The sequence below is a fragment of the Ranitomeya imitator genome, chromosome 2 (assembly GCF_032444005.1).
Source record: "Ranitomeya imitator isolate aRanImi1 chromosome 2, aRanImi1.pri, whole genome shotgun sequence".
In the NCBI taxonomy this organism is placed as follows: Eukaryota; Metazoa; Chordata; class Amphibia; order Anura; family Dendrobatidae; genus Ranitomeya; species Ranitomeya imitator.
This window is the reverse complement of record NC_091283.1, coordinates 3087719-3107987: the sequence shown is the minus strand read 5'-3', so window position 1 is coordinate 3107987 and position 20269 is coordinate 3087719. Positions and strand designations below refer to the sequence as shown.

General features: G+C 51.9%; 1 protein-coding gene across 4 annotated transcripts in view; it reads right to left on the bottom strand.

Moving 5' to 3' along the window:
* The window catches only part of DIAPH2 (diaphanous related formin 2), a 1874941-nt gene that overhangs the window by 228390 nt on the left and 1626282 nt on the right, over positions 1-20269 (bottom strand). The window contains exon 28 of one of the 4 annotated variants that reach the window (XM_069746082.1): positions 15702-16041. The exons of the other annotated variants lie outside the window; for them this stretch is intronic. Coding sequence (XP_069602183.1) covers positions 16028-16041 — 14 coding nt within the window. The 3' untranslated portion in view covers positions 15702-16027. Of the gene's footprint in view, positions 1-15701; positions 16042-20269 lie in introns of those variants that run through there. 4 annotated transcript variants of the gene reach the window in all.

The window sequence follows — 20269 nt, the reverse complement described above, 5'->3', positions numbered from 1 at the left end:
AGGGTGACAATCGTACCGGTAAGAGTCAGAAGAAGAAGAACAAGGCTAAAAAATCTAAGCCCCACTCCTGGCCACTAGGGTGCCTACGGAAGGGCTCACCGACTCCCCTCTGATCTCCCTCTCCAATCGGTTCCAAGCCCTCAATGACTCTGCTGTGCCAGAGGTCGGGGGTAAGGGGCCGGATGCAACATCTGGGGTGCCTTCGGGGAGTGTGAGGTCTGTCCTCCGGGGGCTTCACACTCCTCTGGAGGGGGGACTACCGCGGGGTCCAGGGGCGAGGAATCTATTTCTGGGAAGTCCTGTGCTGTAAAGGAGGATATGGACACCTCGGTGTCTTTAAAGAGGAGGGGATGAGTCGGGCTCCTCCTCAGAGGGGGAGAGGAAATCAGGGGGTACGGTTAAAAAACAGGCCATCTAACTCAATCACCCATGATGGCGGAACCTACCCCGTTGACTCTGGCGTCGATTAATGTCGCCAGCATAAAGTCAGATACGGCTAGATTTACGGCCTTTGATTTTTTCACCCGGGTTGAGGCTGATATTTTATTTTTGCAGGAGACCAAACTAATGGACCTGGGGTCCATCTACAAAGCAAAGAGGGAATGGAGGAGTGGGCCCTCATACTGGTCTCTTGCGGCCGAGCCGTATAGCGGGGTAGCGGTCCTTTTTAAGTCCACGGAGGTGGAATGCAGACGGGTGATCGAGGTAGAAATGGGGAGATGTTTGGTCTTTGACGTCTTCATGACGGGACAGGAGCTTCGGCTCATCAATATCTATGGCCCGCAATCTAAGTGGGACCATAAATGTCTCTTCCTGAGGATCAAGCCCTATCTTTTTACAAGCCGGCAGGTGGTCTTTGGTGGGGATTTTAATACTGTAACCAGACTCCGTGATAGGGAAGGCCCTGGAGACCGGCTGGCTTATGATAGCGTAGCCTTGAATAGCATAGTAAGCGAAGCTCGCCTGGTGGATGTCCACATCCGGCACACCCCAGGTCACGGGGGTTTCACCTTTTTTAGGGGAAGCAGTAGGTCTAGGATAGATAGGTTTTTTTAAAGGAGGAAGCCGTCTCTCCGACAGTGTCCGCTGTTGAGGTGGAGTTCTCCGATCACTGTTTCATTTTTTTTACTTTGAATGTTACAGAGACCCCCCGGATGGGGAGAGGCCTATGGAAGCTGAATTCGTCCCTTCTGGAAGAGGCGGAAGTAATACAGTCCTTTGAGGAATTTCTTCAGAGCGAGGTATCTCTCTTGGGTCTTTGTAGCAGTAAGTCTGAGTGGTGGGAGATCTTCAAAAGAAAGGTCGCAAAATTCTTCCGTCAGCTCTCGAGCCTCAGGGGCCTGAACAGGTACCGCCTCTATCGGGAGCTGGGGAGGAAACTCGAGCAGCTCGTCTCGACTGGAGGGGACCGAGAGGAAATCTCCAGGGTGAAGACCTTGCTCAAGGGGTGCCAGTATGATAGGCACACATCCTTGGTTTTTGAGAGGGATTTCGGGAGGTACCGCTCGCCCGACCCTTACAGAAACTGCAGGTTGTCAGTGAATTGTAAGATGGTGAGAGGACTGATCGACAGTACGGGGTCCCTGAACAGATCCAAATCGGGGATCCTGGAGGTGGTCAGATCCTTCTATTTGCACCTCTTGGGGAGGAGGGATCCTGATCGAGATGAGATGTCGGCTTTCCTGACTGAAACCATCCCTGAGCCAGGGGATGACCCCTCTCTTCATGTTTTGACAGAAGCAATCAGGGAAGAGGAAGTGAGACGGCCGATTGGTGGGCTCCGGCCCAAAAAGTCGCCCGGTCCGGATGGCTTAACATCCGAGTTCTTCAAAACTTTTAGGGACTCTTTGGTCCTCCTCTTGACTGAGATGTTTAATGAGTGTCTCTCCTCGGACATTCTGCCCAGTTCAATGAGGAAGTCAGCCCTGATTATCCTGTCAAAGGGTAAAGACTCGTCCCGTATTGAGAATTGGCGTCCCATAGCGCTTCTCAATACGGACCGAAAGGTTTTGGCAAAGGTGCTTTTTAATCGGTTGGTGCAGTTTGCGCCCCGGCTCCTTTCGGGGGCCCAGCACTGCTCTGTTCCAGGCCGCAGTACATTTAGTGCCGTGCTCGGTGTCCAGGAGGCAGTGGAGCAGGGCAGGGCAGGTCATTGGAAGGGGTACTTGCTGTCCTTAGACCAGGCGAAGGCCTTTGACCGGGTTAACCATGAGTACGTCTGGTCCGTCCTTCTGAGGTATGGTCTGCCTGGGAGGTTTGTTGATTGGTTGAGAGTTTTATACAATGGGGCAGAGACTTTTCCGCTCGTGAACCGTTGTGTCGGACACCCTTTTGAGGTGAGGTCTGGTGTCCGCCAGGGCTGTCCTCTGAGCCCACTGTTATACGTGTTTGCGATCAACCCCCTTTTAAGGAGGGTGGAGCGTGGACCGTTGGTGGGAATCGGGATGGACCAGGCGGAGCCAGAGGCCGCCTTGAGGGTAGTGGCGTACGCTGACGATGTTTCCCTTTATGTATCCTCGAGAGAGGAGGCAGATTGGGTGATGTCTGAGATTGAACGCTACTCGGTGGCATCCGGATCCATGATCAACCGGGACAAGTGTGAGAGTCTCTGGCTGGGAGGGGGAGATCCAAGTTTTGATCTCCTGGACACCCTTCCAGGGCCTCAGGCCACAGCAAAAATATTAGGCATCAGTTTCGGCTCGGGGGACTATCCCCAGCAAAACTGGGAAGGCAGACTTAAGATTACCGCCCAGAAGGTGGATCAGTGGAAGGGTTGGTCTTTGACCCTAAGGGAAAGGTTTAGTCTTGCCAAGGGCTATTTGCTTCCTTTGCTCATATATCTGGGCAGCGTCTGCATCTTGCCAGAGCCTCTTTGGACACGGGTCTACAGCCTATTTTTCCAATTATTATGGGGAAATAGGCTGAACCTAATCAAGAGGGAGGTCACGTACCGCACGAGGAGACTAGGAGGGTTGGGTATGGTCAACCCAGTGGTGTTTCTAGTAAACACCTTTCTTAAGGCAAACATCGCCAACCTCTGGTTAGAGAGGGCTCCTCCATGGGTATTCTCCTGTAGGGGGTGGTTTCGGCCTATCTTCCAGGAATGGGAGACAGGAGGGCAGGTGAAGGACCTTCGTACACCTCATGGGCATCTTCCGGCTTATGCTACCCCGGTTCTTAAGGTGATCCGTCGGTGGGGTCTGGGAGTGTGGGAGATCAGGACCATGTTGAGAAGGTTTCTTGACAATAGGGTCCTGTTGACCCACTTTCAGAAGCCCCTGGTGCTCAGGGATTGCCCAAGCTGGGATCTGGAGGTGGAGCTCGGGTTATTGAACTCTAAGCGGATCCCCTTGAAGTTTTGGGACTTGGCTTGGCGCTGCTTCCATGGGAAGCTGTATGTGAGGGACAACCTGAAGTGCAGACGCTCTGATGACTGGGATTGTCCCTGCGAGGAGTGTAGCGGTATGCTTGAAAGCATGGAGCATTTCCTGCTTCTGTGTCCCTTTAGTACAGAGGTCTATAGCAGGGTGGATGCTTCCATTGGCTGGCAGGCCTTTCCTATGCGGAGTGGGCCTATGGGGCATTCAGGTCCCTTGGTGGCTGAGATCGGGGCACTGTTTTGTTAGTTAGTTTAGTAACTAGGTTCCACACGTGGAATGCACGGTGTCTAGTGTCTACTCAGCGGAAAGTCCTCCCCGGGGAAGAGGTGATTAGGAACATCCTGGGTGACCTGGCAAAAGTGCGCGTGCTGGAGTTTGAGAGGCTGGGTGCAGGGAGGGCCTCTCTTCTATGGAGGGGTTTCTCCTTTAATGTGCCCTAGGGAGAGTTAGGTTCTGTGTGCCTGTGATAGGGTTGAGTTAGTCTTTTTTATATTTTTATCTATATTTTGTAGGGTCAGATAGATGTGTAGGGACAGGGAGGGACAGTCTTTAGGGACAGGTAGTTAGTATTAGGTTGGTAGTAAGGGTCAGTAAGGGACAGATAGGGGCAGGTAGGGAGAGATTGGTAGGGCTATAGGGACAGGATTTTCTCTTTTGTGTTGTTAGGGAGGGTCAGGGTGATGTGCGGTAGATTAGGGTAAGAGCCTCTGGTCTCCAGTTCCTGGTGGTGGGCTGTAACCCTCACTTACAGATTTTTGTTTTGTAATTGGTAACCTGGGTATAGGGCTTGCAAGCATTGAACTTGGGCCTGTTCTTTGGTCATGGTTAAGGTGTGTAGTGGTTATTATTATTATGTTATTATTGATATATGTTATTATAAGGTTGTATATATATATATGTTACATGTCTACTATGATGCGTGTAGGGGGATTTAGTTTAGGTGGGGTGGGGGGTTTCTTGGGGGGTGGGGGAATGGGTTTGGAGAATGGACGTCCGGCGGGATGCCAAGAAGAGGAAAAAAAGGCCATAAACTTTTATGGACCTTTGCTGTGTAGGAAAGGCCACAAACTTTCGTGGGACCTGGTGTGATAGACCACAAACTTTCGTGGGACCTTTGGGGGAATGGTGGTGGTTCAGTTTAGGAGGAGGAAAAAATAAATAAATAAATACAAATAAAAAAAAAAAATTTATAAAAATATATCATAAAGTTTTCGGCCAGGTGGCCTATTTAGTTTCTTTAGGGCAGTTGGCCGAGTTTTGTTTATTTTTCTAAGGATGAATGCGTGGGTATGTGTGTATGAGGGGGAAAAAGGATATAGGTTGAGGTCTCTTCACTTGCTGGGGGTATTAATGAAATGGAGGAACATTTTGTTTGTATAAATCTGCTGGACATTGGACTTTGGGGGATTGTGAATAATGGGTTTTATTATTGAGTTTGTCTGTAAGTTTTACCTGTAAGTTTTGTTTTGTACTTTTATAATAAAAAAAGAGATACAGGATAGCACCCACATATCAGTGCTGTACAGGATAGCACCCACATATCAGTGCCGTCCAGGATAGCACCCACATATCAGTGCCGTCCAGGATAGCACCCACATATCAGTGCCGTACAGGATAGTCCCCACATATCAGTGCCGTACAGGATAGCACCCACATATCAGTGCCGTACAGGATAGTCCCCACATATCAGTGCCGTACAGGATAGTCCCCACACATCAGTGCCGTACAGGATAGCACCCACATATCAGTGCCGTCCAGGATAGCACCCACATATCAGTGCCGTACAGGATAGTCCCCACATATCAGTGCCGTACAGGATAGCACCCACATATCAGTGCCGTACAGGATAGTCCCCACATATCAGTGCCGTACAGGATAGTCCCCACATATCAGTGCCGTACAGGATAGTCCCCACATATCAGTGCCGTACAGGATAGCACCCACATATCAGTGCCGTACAGGATAGTCCCCACATATCAGTGCCGTACAGGATAGTCCCCACATATCAGTGCCGTACAGGATAGCACCCACATATCAGTGCCGTACAGGATAGCACCCACATATCAGTGCCGTACAGGATAGCACCCACATATCAGTGCCGTACAGGATAGTCCCCACATATCAGTGCCGTACAGGATAGCACCCACATATCAGTGCCGTACAGGATAGTCCCCACATATCAGTGCCGTACAGGATAGTCCCCACATATCAGTGCCGTACTGGATAGCACCCACATATCAGTGCCGTCCAGGATAGCACCCACATATCAGTGCCGTACAGGATAGTCCCCACATATCAGTGCCGTACAGGATAGCACCCACATATCAGTGCCGTACAGGATAGTCCCCACATATCAGTGCCGTACAGGATAGTCCCCACATATCAGTGCCGTACAGGATAGCACCCACATATCAGTGCCGTACAGGATAGCACCCACATATCAGTGCCGTACAGGATAGCACCCACATATCAGTGCCGTACAGGATAGCACCCACATATCAGTGCCGTACAGGATAGTCCCCACATATCAGTGCCGTACAGGATAGTCCCCACATATCAGTGCCGTACAGGATAGTCCCCACATATCAGTGCCGTACAGGATAGTCCCCACATATCAGTGCCGTACAGGATAGTCCCCACATATCAGTGCCGTACAGGATAGTCCCCACATATCAGTGCCGTACAGGATAGCACCCACATATCAGTGCCGTACAGGATAGCACCCACATATCAGTGCCGTACAGGATAGCACCCACATATCAGTGCCGTACAGGATAGCACCCACACATCAGTGCCGTACAGGATAGTCCCCACATATCAGTGCCGTACAGGATAGTCCCCACATATCAGTGCCGTACAGGATAGTCCCCACATATCAGTGCCGTACAGGATAGTCCCCACATATCAGTGCCGTACAGGATAGTCCCCACATATCAGTGCCGTACAGGATAGTCCCCACATATCAGTGCCGTACAGGATAGTCCCCACATATCAGTGCCGTACAGGATAGTCCCCACATATCAGTGCCGTACAGGATAGTCCCCACATATCAGTGCCGTACAGGATAGTCCCCACATATCAGTGCCGTACAGGATAGTCCCCACATATCAGTGCCGTACAGGATAGTCCCCACATATCAGTGCCGTACAGGATAGCACCCACATATCAGTGCCGTACAGGATAGCACCCACATATCAGTGCCGTACAGGATAGCACCCACATATCAGTGCCGTACAGGATAGTCCCCACATATCAGTGCCGTACAGGATAGTCCCCACATATCAGTGCCGTACAGGATAGTCCCCACATATCAGTGCCGTACAGGATAGTCCCCACATATCAGTGCCGTACAGGATAGTCCCCACATATCAGTGCCGTACAGGATAGTCCCCACATATCAGTGCCGTACAGGATAGCACCCACATATCAGTGCCGTACAGGATAGCACCCACATATCAGTGCCGTACAGGATAGCACCCACATATCAGTGCCGTACAGGATAGCACCCACACATCAGTGCCGTACAGGATAGTCCCCACATATCAGTGCCGTACAGGATAGTCCCCACATATCAGTGCCGTACAGGATAGTCCCCACATATCAGTGCCGTACAGGATAGTCCCCACATATCAGTGCCGTACAGGATAGTCCCCACATATCAGTGCCGTACAGGATAGTCCCCACATATCAGTGCCGTACAGGATAGTCCCCACATATCAGTGCCGTACAGGATAGTCCCCACATATCAGTGCCGTACAGGATAGTCCCCACATATCAGTGCCGTACAGGATAGTCCCCACATATCAGTGCCGTACAGGATAGTCCCCACATATCAGTGCCGTACAGGATAGCACCCACATATCAGTGCCGTACAGGATAGTGCCCACATATCAGTGCCGTACAGGATAGCGCCCACACCTCAGTGCCGTACAGGATAGTCCCCACATATCAGTGCCGTACAGGATAGCACCCACATATTAGTGCCGTACAGGATAGCACCCACATATCAGTGCCGTACAGGATAGCACCCACATATCAGTGCCGTACAGGATAGTCCCCACATATCAGTGCCGTACAGGATAGCACCCACATATCAGTGCCGTACAGGATAGCACCCACATATCAGTGCCGTACAGGATAGCACCCACACATCAGTGCCGTACAGGATAGTCCCCACATATCAGTGCCGTACAGGATAGCACCCACATATCAGTGCCGTACAGGATAGCACCCACACATCAGTGCCGTACAGGATAGTCCCCACATATCAGTGCCGTACAGGATAGCACCCACATATCAGTGCCGTACAGGATAGCACCCACATATCAGTGCCGTACAGGATAGCACCCACACATCAGTGCCGTACAGGATAGTCCCCACATATCAGTGCCGTACAGGATAGTCCCCACATATCAGTGCCGTACAGGATAGCACCCACATATCAGTGCCGTACAGGATAGCACCCACATATCAGTGCCGTACAGGATAGCACCCACATATCAGTGCCGTACAGGATAGTCCCCACATATCAGTGCCGTACAGGATAGTCCCCACATATCAGTGCCGTACAGGATAGTCCCCACATATCAGTGCCGTACAGGATAGCACCCACATATCAGTGCCGTACAGGATAGTCCCCACATATCAGTGCCGTACAGGATAGTCCCCACATATCAGTGCCGTACAGGATAGCACCCACACATCAGTGCCGTACAGGATAGTGCCCACATATCAGTGCCGTACAGGATAGCGCCCACATATCAGTGCCGTACAGGATAGCGCCCACATATCAGTGCCGTACAGGATAGCCCCCACACCTCAGTGCCGTACAGGATAGCACCCACATATCAGTGCTGTACAGGATAGCACCCACATATCAGTGCTGTACAGGATAGTCCCCACATATCAGTGCCGTACAGGATAGCACCCACATATCAGTGCCGTACAGGATAGCACCCACATATCAGTGCCGTACAGGATAGTCCCCACATATCAGTGCCGTACAGGATAGCACCCACACCTCAGTGCCGTACAGGATAGTCCCCACATATCAGTGCCGTACAGGATAGTCCCCACATATCAGTGCCGTACAGGATAGTCCCCACACATCAGTGCCGTACAGGATCGCACCCTTTTAGCGGTGCCATAGTGTATATATAGTGTATATAGTTGTGCTGTAGTATAAAGTACAGTGAACAAACTACAATGGCGGATGGGCACAGAGGGGAGAGGACCGGCACCGGCGGGCTTACAATCTACCGGATAAGACAGTGCCCACATTATAGCCAGTAACTGGCATCTCTCCTCCATCATCGCTAATCTAATTATCACAGGAGTGGAGTGAATGGAATTGGAGGACGGGCTGAGGATCGGGACTTCCAGGTCCTTGGCTGGTCCTCGCACCTTGCGCCCCCATATGTTCTGTCCGTCTACAGCGCTCATCACATATTGGCTGCTTCCCCTTTAATTTCCGCTAGTTGAACTCCCTGTGAGCGTCAGATGAAGAATCCGCGGCGATCGTCTTATCGACACTGTGGGATTGCTGTGTTTCCGCTTCTCCGCCAGGACCCATCATTAATTTTATTACTTTAATTACCAAAAAAACATAAAACTAAATAAAAGTGCAATAAAAGGGGATTATGCAACAGATCCGTCTGCGCTCGGGCCCCCGGGGGCCGTTTCTGAAGCCGCCGTCTTTTTTGGAGACAATTATCTGGGCTATCTTTGTCCTCCCATATAAATAGCGGCTCTTTCTATAACTCCTGCGCCTCCTTACCAATAACCGCGGAGCCCTGTAATAACGCTCCGCAGCGCCGGCCGCACATTCATCATCTTCGATCCGGACTTTATCTCCGGCTATTAGATTTGGGATCTCTCTCAAGTGCTCAGATGATGCGAGTAATCTGTCATTAGTCCCAGGACTTCTCTGCTGTAAGCACCAGAATCTGGAGACGAGACAGAAGCGGCGGCCGAGCAAACAATGCAAGAGCGAAAACCACGAGATCACGCGACACGGACCGCCGGGAGCTGGAGTGGCGCTAGTGCAGGAGGGCAGCAGAATAGTTACATTTTTATATTTAGTCAGGTTTCTCAAGTATTTAAGTTGATGACAACCCCTTTAACTATTTACTGCTTAAAGGGAATCTGGCAGCTCATACTATTTATATGCTCATGTAGATCTATCAAAGACAAGTCCAGCACACGGCCGAACATAAGGCTGAAGAGCTCTGGTAGATCTGAAGCCTCCGTCACTCCAGCTCTATTCCTTGCCCACTGCCACCTTCTCGTTCACTGACAGCTCCTGTGCCTGAAGTCACACAACACAGAGGCTATCAGTCAAAGAAGAGGAGGCGGCGCTGGGTGGGGAATAGAGCTGGAGTGACGGAGGCTTCAGATCTACCATAGCACTTCAGACCCATTTGTATATAATTTCAAACGCAGCGGAGGAACGGAGCGGCCAGGGAGGGAAAGTTCCACATGTGTATAAAAATAGTTTGGGGGCTGAGATCCTGCTGACGGGCTCCCCGTAGCCTCCTGTGAATTGTGACGAGCCTTTTCATTCCTTTTCTAGAGCTTTTTCGGCACAGATTGTTCTTCGCTTTGTCCGAGTTCCCTCCGCTCGGCAGAGTAGCAGTGATTTTAGAAGTAGGGATTGTTTCCTGGCACTTGACCTAAATCCTAGGAATTTTTTTCTCTCTAATTACAGACTTTGAGTAATCAGAAAGTTACGGTGGAGCGGCGGCGGCACAATAAATCTGCTGCCTGTCTGCGCTTTCCCACTTTGCTCTTGTCCCCACCTGCAGGAAGTAAAATGAACGGTGGCAGCTCCTCAAACGGCTGCATAAAATATTCCCATTAGTGTCAAAGTTGAGCAAAGCAAGTTTGTTTTAATTCGGCTCCGTCTGCTAAACAGCGAGCGCGGCTTTGTACCCGAGACGACGCTTTGCGCCTTTGTCTCCAGCGCTCACGGTTATGGGACGAGTGAAATGGCAGGAAAATGCTGTAATTAGAGGAGACCCTGCATGAAAACACCCGGCAGAGCAGTCCTAATGACTGACGAGGTGCGAAAATAATCCCCGGAAAACGTATCCTCACCCCAATCGCTAATTACTGGCCCGCGGGGACCTGTCCTCACCCCCTCCCCAATCGCTAATTACTGGCTCACGGGGACCTGTCCTCACCCCCTCCCCAATCAGGAATTACTGCCCCGCGGGGACCTGTCCTCACCCCCTCCCCAATCGCTAATTATTGCCCGTGGGGACATGTCCTCACCCCCCTCCCCAATCGCTAATTACTGGCCCACGGGGACATGTCCTCATCCCCTCCCCAATCAGGAATTACTGCCCCGCGGGGACCTGTCCTCACCCCCTCCCCAATCGCTAATTACTGGCCCGTGGGGACATGTCCTCACCCCCCTCCCCAATCGCTAATTACTGGCCCGCGGGGACGTGTCCTCACCCCCTCCCCAATCGCTAATTACTGGCCCGCGGGGACCTGTGCTCACCCCCTCCCCAATCGCTAATTACTGGCCCGCGGGGACCTGTCCTCACCCCCTCCCCAATCGCTAATTACTGGCCCGCGGGGACCTGTCCTCACCCCCTCCCCAATCGCTAATTACTGGCCCGCGGGGACGTGTCCTCACCCCCCTCCCCAATCACTAATTACTGCCCCGCGGGGACGTGTCCTCACCCCCCCTCCCCAATCGCTAATTACTGCCCCGCGGGGACATGTCCTCACCCCCCTCCCCAATTGCTAGTAACTGGCCCGTGGGGACGTGTCCTCACCCCCCTCCCCAATCGCTAATTACTGGCCCGCGGGGACGTGTCCTCACCCCCCCTCCCCAATCGCTAATTACTGGCCCGCGGGGACGTGTCCTCACCCCCCTCCCCAATCACTAATTACTGCCCCGCGGGGACGTGTCCTCACCCCCCCTCCCCAATCACTAATTACTGGCCCGCGGGGACGTGTCCTCACCCCCTCCCCAATCACTAATTACTGGCCCGCAGGGACGTGTCCTCACCCCCCCTCCCCAATCACTAATTACTGGCCCGCGGGGACGTGTCCTCACCCCCTCCCCAATCACTAATTACTGGCCCGCGGGGACGTGTCCTCACCCCCTCCCCAATCGCTAATTATTGCCCGCAGGGACGTGTCCTCACCCCCCCTCCCCAATTGCTAGTAACTGGCCCGTGGGGACGTGTCCTCACCCCCCTCCCCAATCGCTAATTACTGGCCCGCGGGGACGTGTCCTCACCCCCCCTCCCCAATCGCTAATTACTGGCCCGCGGGGACGTGTCCTCACCCCCCTCCCCAATCACTAATTACTGCCCCGCGGGGACGTGTCCTCACCCCCCCTCCCCAATCACTAATTACTGGCCCGCGGGGACGTGTCCTCACCCCCTCCCCAATCGCTAATTACTGCCCTGTGAGGGCGTGTCCTCACCCCCCCTCCCCAATCGCTAATTACTGCCCCGCGGGGACGTGTCCTCACCCCCCTCCCCAATCACTAATTACTGCCCCGCAGGGACGTGTCCTCACCCTCCTCCCCAATCACTAATTACTGGCCCGCTTGGACCTGTCCTCACCCCCCCGATCACTAATTACTGCCCCGCGGGGACGTGTCCTCACCCCCCTCCCCCGATTGCTGACCAATCACAATGGGGCCATTAGGCCACTAATCTCCGTCACTAATTACGCTATGCCTTTAGCTAATTGGGAAGACATTTTCCTCCTGATTTCTCCTTTTATTTTACCAGCAGTCCAATGCATAGCAGGGCCGGCACCGAGTCACATCTCTGCAGTTCATCAGTGAAATTTCCCCCTTTGCAATGTGAGATCCGCATGTAGCACATACAGGAATGATGGGGAGCAGAGCAGGGAATCCGCTGCGTGAGCAGAGCCCTCGGGATCTATTCACACACGGCAGATCTGCTCTCACCGTTCCTACGCTTCAGTCCTAGGTGAACGGACTCCAACAACCTGCAGACGTTTTGGCATCAAGTCTTCGAGGATATGTCCACAAAAACACAAAAACCCCGCACCTTTCTCTGTATTTTTGCTGTGGCTTATAGTGTTTTTTCGGCACCAGAGGATTCAGAAGTGCAATGTGCAATTTTACACGTGGAAAAACAGCAGCGGCGGCTGCAGCGGTGCCGTCATTGGGATCAATACGAGGCCTCAAGGCGTTTCTGATACAGATTTCAGAGCTGAATCTGATCCAAAATCAAAGGAAAATGAAACCTCTGTCTGAACATAACCTTACAGTTGGTGCATATGGATTTTTAATGCAATTTTAAAGCAGATTCTGCACTAAAATCCACATCAGAAATCAGGTTAAATGACCTTTAACATCCGTGGATCCACGCTGCCATGTGTGTACTGCACTGTCCTGTGTGCATGGTGCTTCCCTGTCTGCACGGCGCTCCTTTGTCTTCACGGCGCTCCCCTGTCCGCACGGCGCTCCCCTGTCCGCACGGCGCTCCCCTGTCCGCACGGCGCTCCCCTGTCCGCACGGCGCTCCCCTGTCCGCACGGCGCTCCCCTGTCCGCACGGCGCTCCCCTGTCCGCACGGCGCTCCCCTGTCCGCACGGCGCTCCCCTGTCCGCACGGCGCTCCCCTGTCCGTACGGCGATCCCCTGTCTGCACGGCGCTCCCCTTTGTGCTCGGCGCTGCCTTGTCTGCACGGCGCTCCCCTGTCTGCACGGCGCTCCCCTTTGTGCTCGGCGCTGCCTTGTCTGCACGCCGTTCCCCTGTCTGCACGGCGCTCCCCTTTGTGCTCGGCGCTGCCTTGTCTGCACGGCGCTCCCCTGTCTGTACGGCGCTCCCCTTTGTGCTCGGCGCTGCCTTGTCTGCACGGCGCTCCCCTGTCTGTACGGCGCTCCCCTTTGTGCTCGGCGCTGCCTTGTCTGTACGGCGCTCCCCTGTCTGCACGGCGCTCCTTTGTCTGCACAGCGCTCCCCTGTCTGCACGGCGCTCCCCTGTGTGCTCGGCGCTGCCTTGTCTGCACCGCGCTTCCTTGTCTGCACGGCGCTCCCCTGTCTGCACGGCGCTCCCCTGTCTGCACGGCGATCCCCTGTCTGCACGGCGCTCCCCTGTGTGCTCGGCGCTGCCTTGTCTGCACCGCGCTTCCTTGTCTGCACGGCGATCCCCTGTCCGCACGGCGCTCCTCTGTCTGCACGGCGCTCCCCTGTCCGCACGGCGCTCCCCTTTGTGCTCGGCGCTGCCTTGTCTGCGTGGCGCTTCCCTGTATTCACGGCGCTCCCCTGTATTCACGGCGCTCCCCTGTATTCACGGCGCTCCCCTGTCTGCACGGCGCTGCCCTTTGTGCTTGGCGCTGCCTTGTCTGCGTGGCGCTTCCCTGTATTCACGATGCTCTCCTGTCTGCACTGCGTGCTCTGTTCTTCCTATGTTTGAGCGTTTTCCACTGCAACCAATAGTAATAGCAGTCACAGTTTATCTGATGTGGATTACTGAGTGGATCCAGTTCTAAATTCTCACCAAAACCTTGGTGTGGACTTACCCTAAGTGATCAGTGATCTGCAGAGATGGAAACCTGGACGAATACGTAGGGGATATGGTAAAATCTGTTATTGCCTTTCCCTCTTGTCCCGGTGGCGTATGTTATTAGTGTATGTATACAGATTAACATATGTTGATATTGCTACATGATTTGAAGTGTACTATCACCTTGTATATAATGGTACTGCTACACAATCCGGTGTATTACCGTGTCTCGTTCCACTAAATGTACAGTATATATATTTGCTATTTGGTGTATCTATTAAATAGGGAAAACATAGTACTGAAGTTTGGCCACTAGAGGGGCATTTTGGTACACCTAGTTAGCATGGTTGTGGATCGGTGTAAATATTACTAGTTATTGTAGGAGGGGTCAGCTGCAGCTAGAGAGGGAACATTTCCTGATACAGTGGAGAAGGGCCTGAGCGCCCACACAGTCCACACGGGTTCTAGGCCCAGGACATTAGCAGCTACCAAGCAACATTGGTTGATTAAGAGGAGAGAGCCCAGCCATCCACAACATCAGGCCAGAAAAGCGGAGGCCAGCACAGCAGTAAGAAAGAAGCAAAGAAGACAATACGCGGGTACAGGTAGCCCTAGAATGTGGCAGCTTATAGCTTGGGCAGATATCCTCAGTACTGGGGCGAAACGGTGGCTGGGGCAGAACTCAGAAGCAGTGAGCTGGGAGCAGGACTGCGTTGGGACTTCACAGAGCACAATATTGAAGGGCAGGTCATTTGCCAGGTGGCAACTAGCTTCAGAGATGGAAACTCTTTTGTCTAAGGCGCAGAAGACTGAGAAAGGCCTAACCATGGCAGAGCTGAATTGGGAGGACACTGAGGACCCGTGCGGCACGGTCCGACCCTGGTATGTGTTATGTCAAAGGAAGGAAGGTGCAGGGAGAGAAGAGGAAATCTGTAATGCTGATTCTGATGTAATTGCTGTGAAGAGTCTAGATGTGCTGTGTAAACCTCACAGTAAAGTTGTTGCTTTGAAAGTTGAAAAGAATTGTGTCTCAATCTTTGAAAAAGAAGCAACACGGCACTCGCACTAATAATCAGTATAGGTGCTCAAGTAGGGTATCCAGCCCAGGAATTCAAAATCAGAAAAAACTTGGCACTCAAGAAGAAGATCCTTTAATGTGTATCCACAAAAGATATGTTTGAACGTTTTCAGTCCACATCTGGACCTTCATCAGAACAATTTTACTGGTATAGTAGGTAAAGCGTGTATGGGGTCAGTGTTGGTTCCCACTGGATTATACAAGTGGCCTGGAGGCAATGGGAGATCCCGTGGATGTCAGCGCACGTGGAATGTGGCGCAAGTCGCTCAGAGAGGCGCTTTACCTACTGTACCAGTAAAATTGTTCTGATGAAGGTCCGGATGTGGACTGAAAACGTTCAAACATATATCTTTGTGGATGCACATTAAACGATCTTCTTTACACCAAAAATCTTCTTGAGTGCCAAGTTTTTTCTGATTTTGTGTCTCAATCTTTGTTGCATCCACTGATAAGAACGTGCAGCAAAGCAGAGGTAGTCCTGACGGTGCAGAGAATGGAGCCACCGGTATACAAAGTAATGGACAATGTTTTCATGTAGTGGGGGGCCAGGGCACAGAAACACCAGAGTGTTCGGCCATGACTACTGCCCTGGTCCAGCCTCCTACAAATACATGGCAGCCATTCCCTTTATTATTCTCTTATTTATGCAGAATCCGCAGCCAGAATCTACGATAACTGCAGATCTCCCTCTGTATAAAGTCTGCAGAGAAACCATTGATCTCAAAACTGCAAGGAAGAAGCAAAAGCTCCGATTTATTCTAGAGATATATTGGTGGCGGAAGACAGCGAGTCACTTCTGGAAGCGGCTCTGGGGACGCCATGTCCTGGAGTGGGGCCTGATCTTATTTCAATGACATATATTATCTGTGACGTATAGATTGCGGAGGTGAAGCTTCCGAGCTCACATGTGCATGATACAAGGTGCATCACAATCCAGCGACGGCATCACTAATGCATCCCTCTACTGTCATTCCAGGAACAGGCCATAGTTCTGAGCAAGGACACTTCATATCGGGCAGCCAGCAGGGATCATGGAGGCTTCAGCCCGGTGCCATCACACAAGACGTCAGGAGATAAAAGCTGCAAAAAGAAAAAATGCTTAAACTAATATTAAGGGAAGGTGGGAATTTCGTCGTCTCTCTTTTATTATGTCTGGAGGCTGTGAGTAAAGGTCGCGGCTAATTAGAGGAGTACAGACACCGGGCATAGCATCTACCTACCGATGAATGTCACTTAACCAATGCCCTTTGCGTTTCAGCGAGGTCACGGTACAAGTGGGACACCAGCGAGGAGCGCGCGCCTCCACCAGAAGAAGGGAAATCTAATTGCTCATCCTCCACCTTCCAGCAGCCAAATTAAAAGAGTCAGAGTCGTCCTTAAGAGGTAGCACACGTGGGGAGAACCTCGTCACTCATAAGTGATGTGTACACAGCGCTGACAAAAGTGGCCGACGGCCGACCAAGAACGTGTCATTTCTGGAAAATGAAAGGCTACGTATCAACGATGGCTTTGTAGTGTGATGGATTCGCCGTGGAGGAAAGGTTGCTTCTTACAAGAGGCTTCGTACAGACAGAGGAAAACAATTAGAGTTACTAGAGATGAAATATTACATAGTTAAAGTCGCGCTTAATGTTTTATTCATTCATAAGGAGCCGGCTTCTCGGTCACACAAAGAGCAGGAAAGGTGGCAGTGTAAATAATGCGCAGAATGAGCCGAGAGGCAAAAAATTGGTAAATCACAATCATTTATGATTTGATTCATAATGTTGTGCCAGGAGGTGTGAACTGGCCCCAAAGAGTGTCAGATGGCCCCACTCTGACATAATGGGCCCTTACAGCAGGGGCCCATAAAGTGCCAGCAGAAGACGTGGATGTGCCCAAGTCCCACACAGGTGATGTCCATGTCCCGCACAGGTGAGGAAGTCTATGTCCTACACAGGCAGCATCCACGCTCTTGATAGGTGGCACTCACGGCCTGCCAGGTTGAGACTATTTCCAGCACAGGTGATGTCCATGTCCTACACAGGCAGCATCCACGCTCTTGATAGGTGGCGCTCACGGCCTGCCAGGTTGAGACTATTTCCAGCACAGGTGATGTCCATGTCCTACACAGGCAGCATCCACGCTCTTGATAGGTGGCGCTCACGGCCTGCCAGGTTGAGACTATTTCCAGCACAGGTGATGTCCATGTCCCGCCCAGGTGAGGAAGTCCATGTCCTACACAGGCAGCATCCACGCTCTTGACAGGTGGCGCTCACAGCCTGCACAGGTTGAGTCTATTTCCAGCACAGGTGATGTCCATGTCCTACACAGGCAGCATCCACGCTCTTGATAGGTGGCGCTCACGGCCTGCCAGGTTGAGTCTATTTCCAGCACAGGTGATGTCCATGTCCCGCCCAGGTGAGGAAGTCCATGTCCTACACAGGCAGCATCCACGCTCTTGACAGGTGGCGCTCACAGCTGGCACAGGTTGAGTCTATTTCCAGCACAGGTGATGTCCATGTCCTACACAGGCAGCATCCACGCTCTTGATAGGTGGCGCTAACGGCCTGCACAGGTTGAGTCTATTTCCATCACAGGTGATGTCCATGTCCCGCACAGGTGAGGAAGTCTATGTCCTACACAGGCAGCATCCACGCTCTTGACAGGTGGCGCTCACGGCCTGCCAGGTTGAGTCTATTTCCAGCGCAGGGGATGTCCATGTCCCGCCCAGGTGAGGAAGTCCATGTCCTACACAGGCAGCATCCACGCTCTTGACAGGTGGCGCTCACAGCCGGCACAGGTTGAGTCTATTTCCAGCACAGGTGATGTCCATGTCCTACACAGGCAGCATCCACGCTCTTGATAGGTGGCGCTCACAGCCGGCACAGGTTGAGTCTATTTCCAGCACAGGTGATGTCCATGTCCTACACAGGCAGCATCCACGCTCTTGATAGGTGGCGCTCACGGCCTGCCAGGTTGAGTCTATTTCCAGCACAGGTGATGTCCATGTCCCGCCCAGGTGAGGAAGTCCATGTCCTACACAGGCAGCATCGACGCTCTTGACAGGTGGCGCTCACAGCCGGCACAGGTTGAGTCTATTTCCAGCACAGGTGATGTCCATGTCCTACACAGGCAGCATCCATTCTCTTGATAGGTGGCGCTCACAGCCGGCACAGGTTGAGTCTATTTCCAGCACAGGTGATGTCCATGTCCTACACAGGCAGCATCCACGCTCTTGATAGGTGGCGCTCACGGCCTGCCAGGTTGAGTCTATTTCCAGCACAGGTGATGTCCATGTCCCGCCCAGGTGATCTCCATGTCCTACACAGGCAGCATCCACGCTCTTGATAGGTGGCGCTCACAGCCGGCACAGGTTGAGTCTATTTCCAGCACAGGTGATGTCCATGTCCTACACAGGCAGCATCCACGCTCTTGATAGGTGGCGCTCACAGCCGGCACAGGTTGAGTCTATTTCCAGCACAGGTGATGTCCATGTCCTACACAGGCAGCATCCACGCTCTTGATAGGTGGCGCTCACGGCCTGCCAGGTTGAGTCTATTTTCAGCACAGGTGATGTCCATGTCCCGCCCAGGTGAGGAGGTCCATGTCCTACACAGGCATCATCCATGCTCTTGACAGGTGGCGCTCACGCCGTGCACAGGTTGAGTCTATTTCCAGCACAGGTGATGTCCATGTCCCGGACAGGTGATATCTATGTCCCGTACTGCCGGCATCCAAGCCCTCTGCAGGAGGTGTAATGACCTCAAACTATGTGGGACCTTTACTGACTGTACTGCACTGTGTCAGCGCCGGCCGTAAAGCAGAGCACAGCAGTGACGTCACCGCTGCTACTGCCGGCGCTGACAGTCAGTGCAGGGAAACTTTCGGCAGCAGCGCGTGCATTAGCAGCGCTCTTGCCGAAAGCAGTTTTAACCCTGTGGACACCGGCGGGGGACGTGACAGGCATCAGAATGTGAGTATGTAGTGTTTTTTTATTTTTTTACTTTTACAATGGTAACTAGGGTAAGTATCGGGTTACTAAGCGCAGCCCTGCACTTAGTAACCCGATGTTTACCCTGGGTACCCGGGTGCTGCAGGGGGACTTTGGCATCGTTGAAGACAGTTTCGAAGTCTTTCCCCTGATCGTTGGTCTCTGGAGAGCGCGGTCTGTGTGACAGCTCCCCAGCGACCACAGAACGACTTAACAACGATCACGGCTAGGTCGTATCGCTGGTCGTGATCGTTGGAAAGTTGTTCAGTGTGAAGGTACCTTAAGGCCAGATTCTGACTGTGGAGACCCGTGTGTCGTAACCAGTGCCGTCCCCCCTCCCACCAATCCCGTAATGAAACACACACAGTCCTAGGTGGGTTAAACAGGTCAGTCACAGTCGGGGCCGAACTGGGACTAAAATTCAGCCCTGGCATTTGACAATACACAGGCCCACTTGTCACATGGTGACTGTATAATATCTTTGCCTAAAACCGGCCCTGCCTACAAGTGTACAAAGAGGGGCCCTAGACAAAGTATAAAATGGGGTCCCAAATGCTAACATATTGCACATCACACAGAAGCATTTCGGTTGTATTTACAAGCGCTGATCTCAGGCCGCTAAATGAGTTTGATCGACAATACTGAAGTTGTTCAACACTTGTTTTCCGGCCTCTTTCCACCAGCTCAGGAATAATGATGGGACAGAACGATCACTAATAGATCACTAACAGATCACCAAACAGGATCATGTTATCAGCAGCACATCTACAGTTTACAATGATTTTTGTACCAGCAAAAACAATCTGAATATGCAGCATTTTACTTGCTTAGTAAAATACACTCCCTATAGTCCTCCATATATTATAATGTGCACCACAGTCCTCCATATAGTATACTACACTCCCTATAGTCCTCCATATATTATAATGTGCACCACAGTCCTCCATATAGTATAATACACTCCCTATAGTCCTCCATATATTATAATGTGCACCACAGTACTCCATATAGTATAATACACTCCCTATAGTCCTCCATATATTATAATGTGCACCACAGTCCTCCATATAGTATAATACACTCCCTATAGTCCTCCATATATTATAATGTGCACCACAGTCCTCCATATAGTATAATACACTCCCTATAGTCCTCCATATATTATAATGTGCACCACAGTCCTCCATATAGTATAATACACTCCCTATAGTCCTCCATATATTAAAATACACTGCTCAGTCCTCCATAGAGCATAATACACTCCTCATAGTGCTTCATATAGTATAATGCCCCGCCATAGTCATCCATGTAGTACAATTCAATTCCCATAGTATA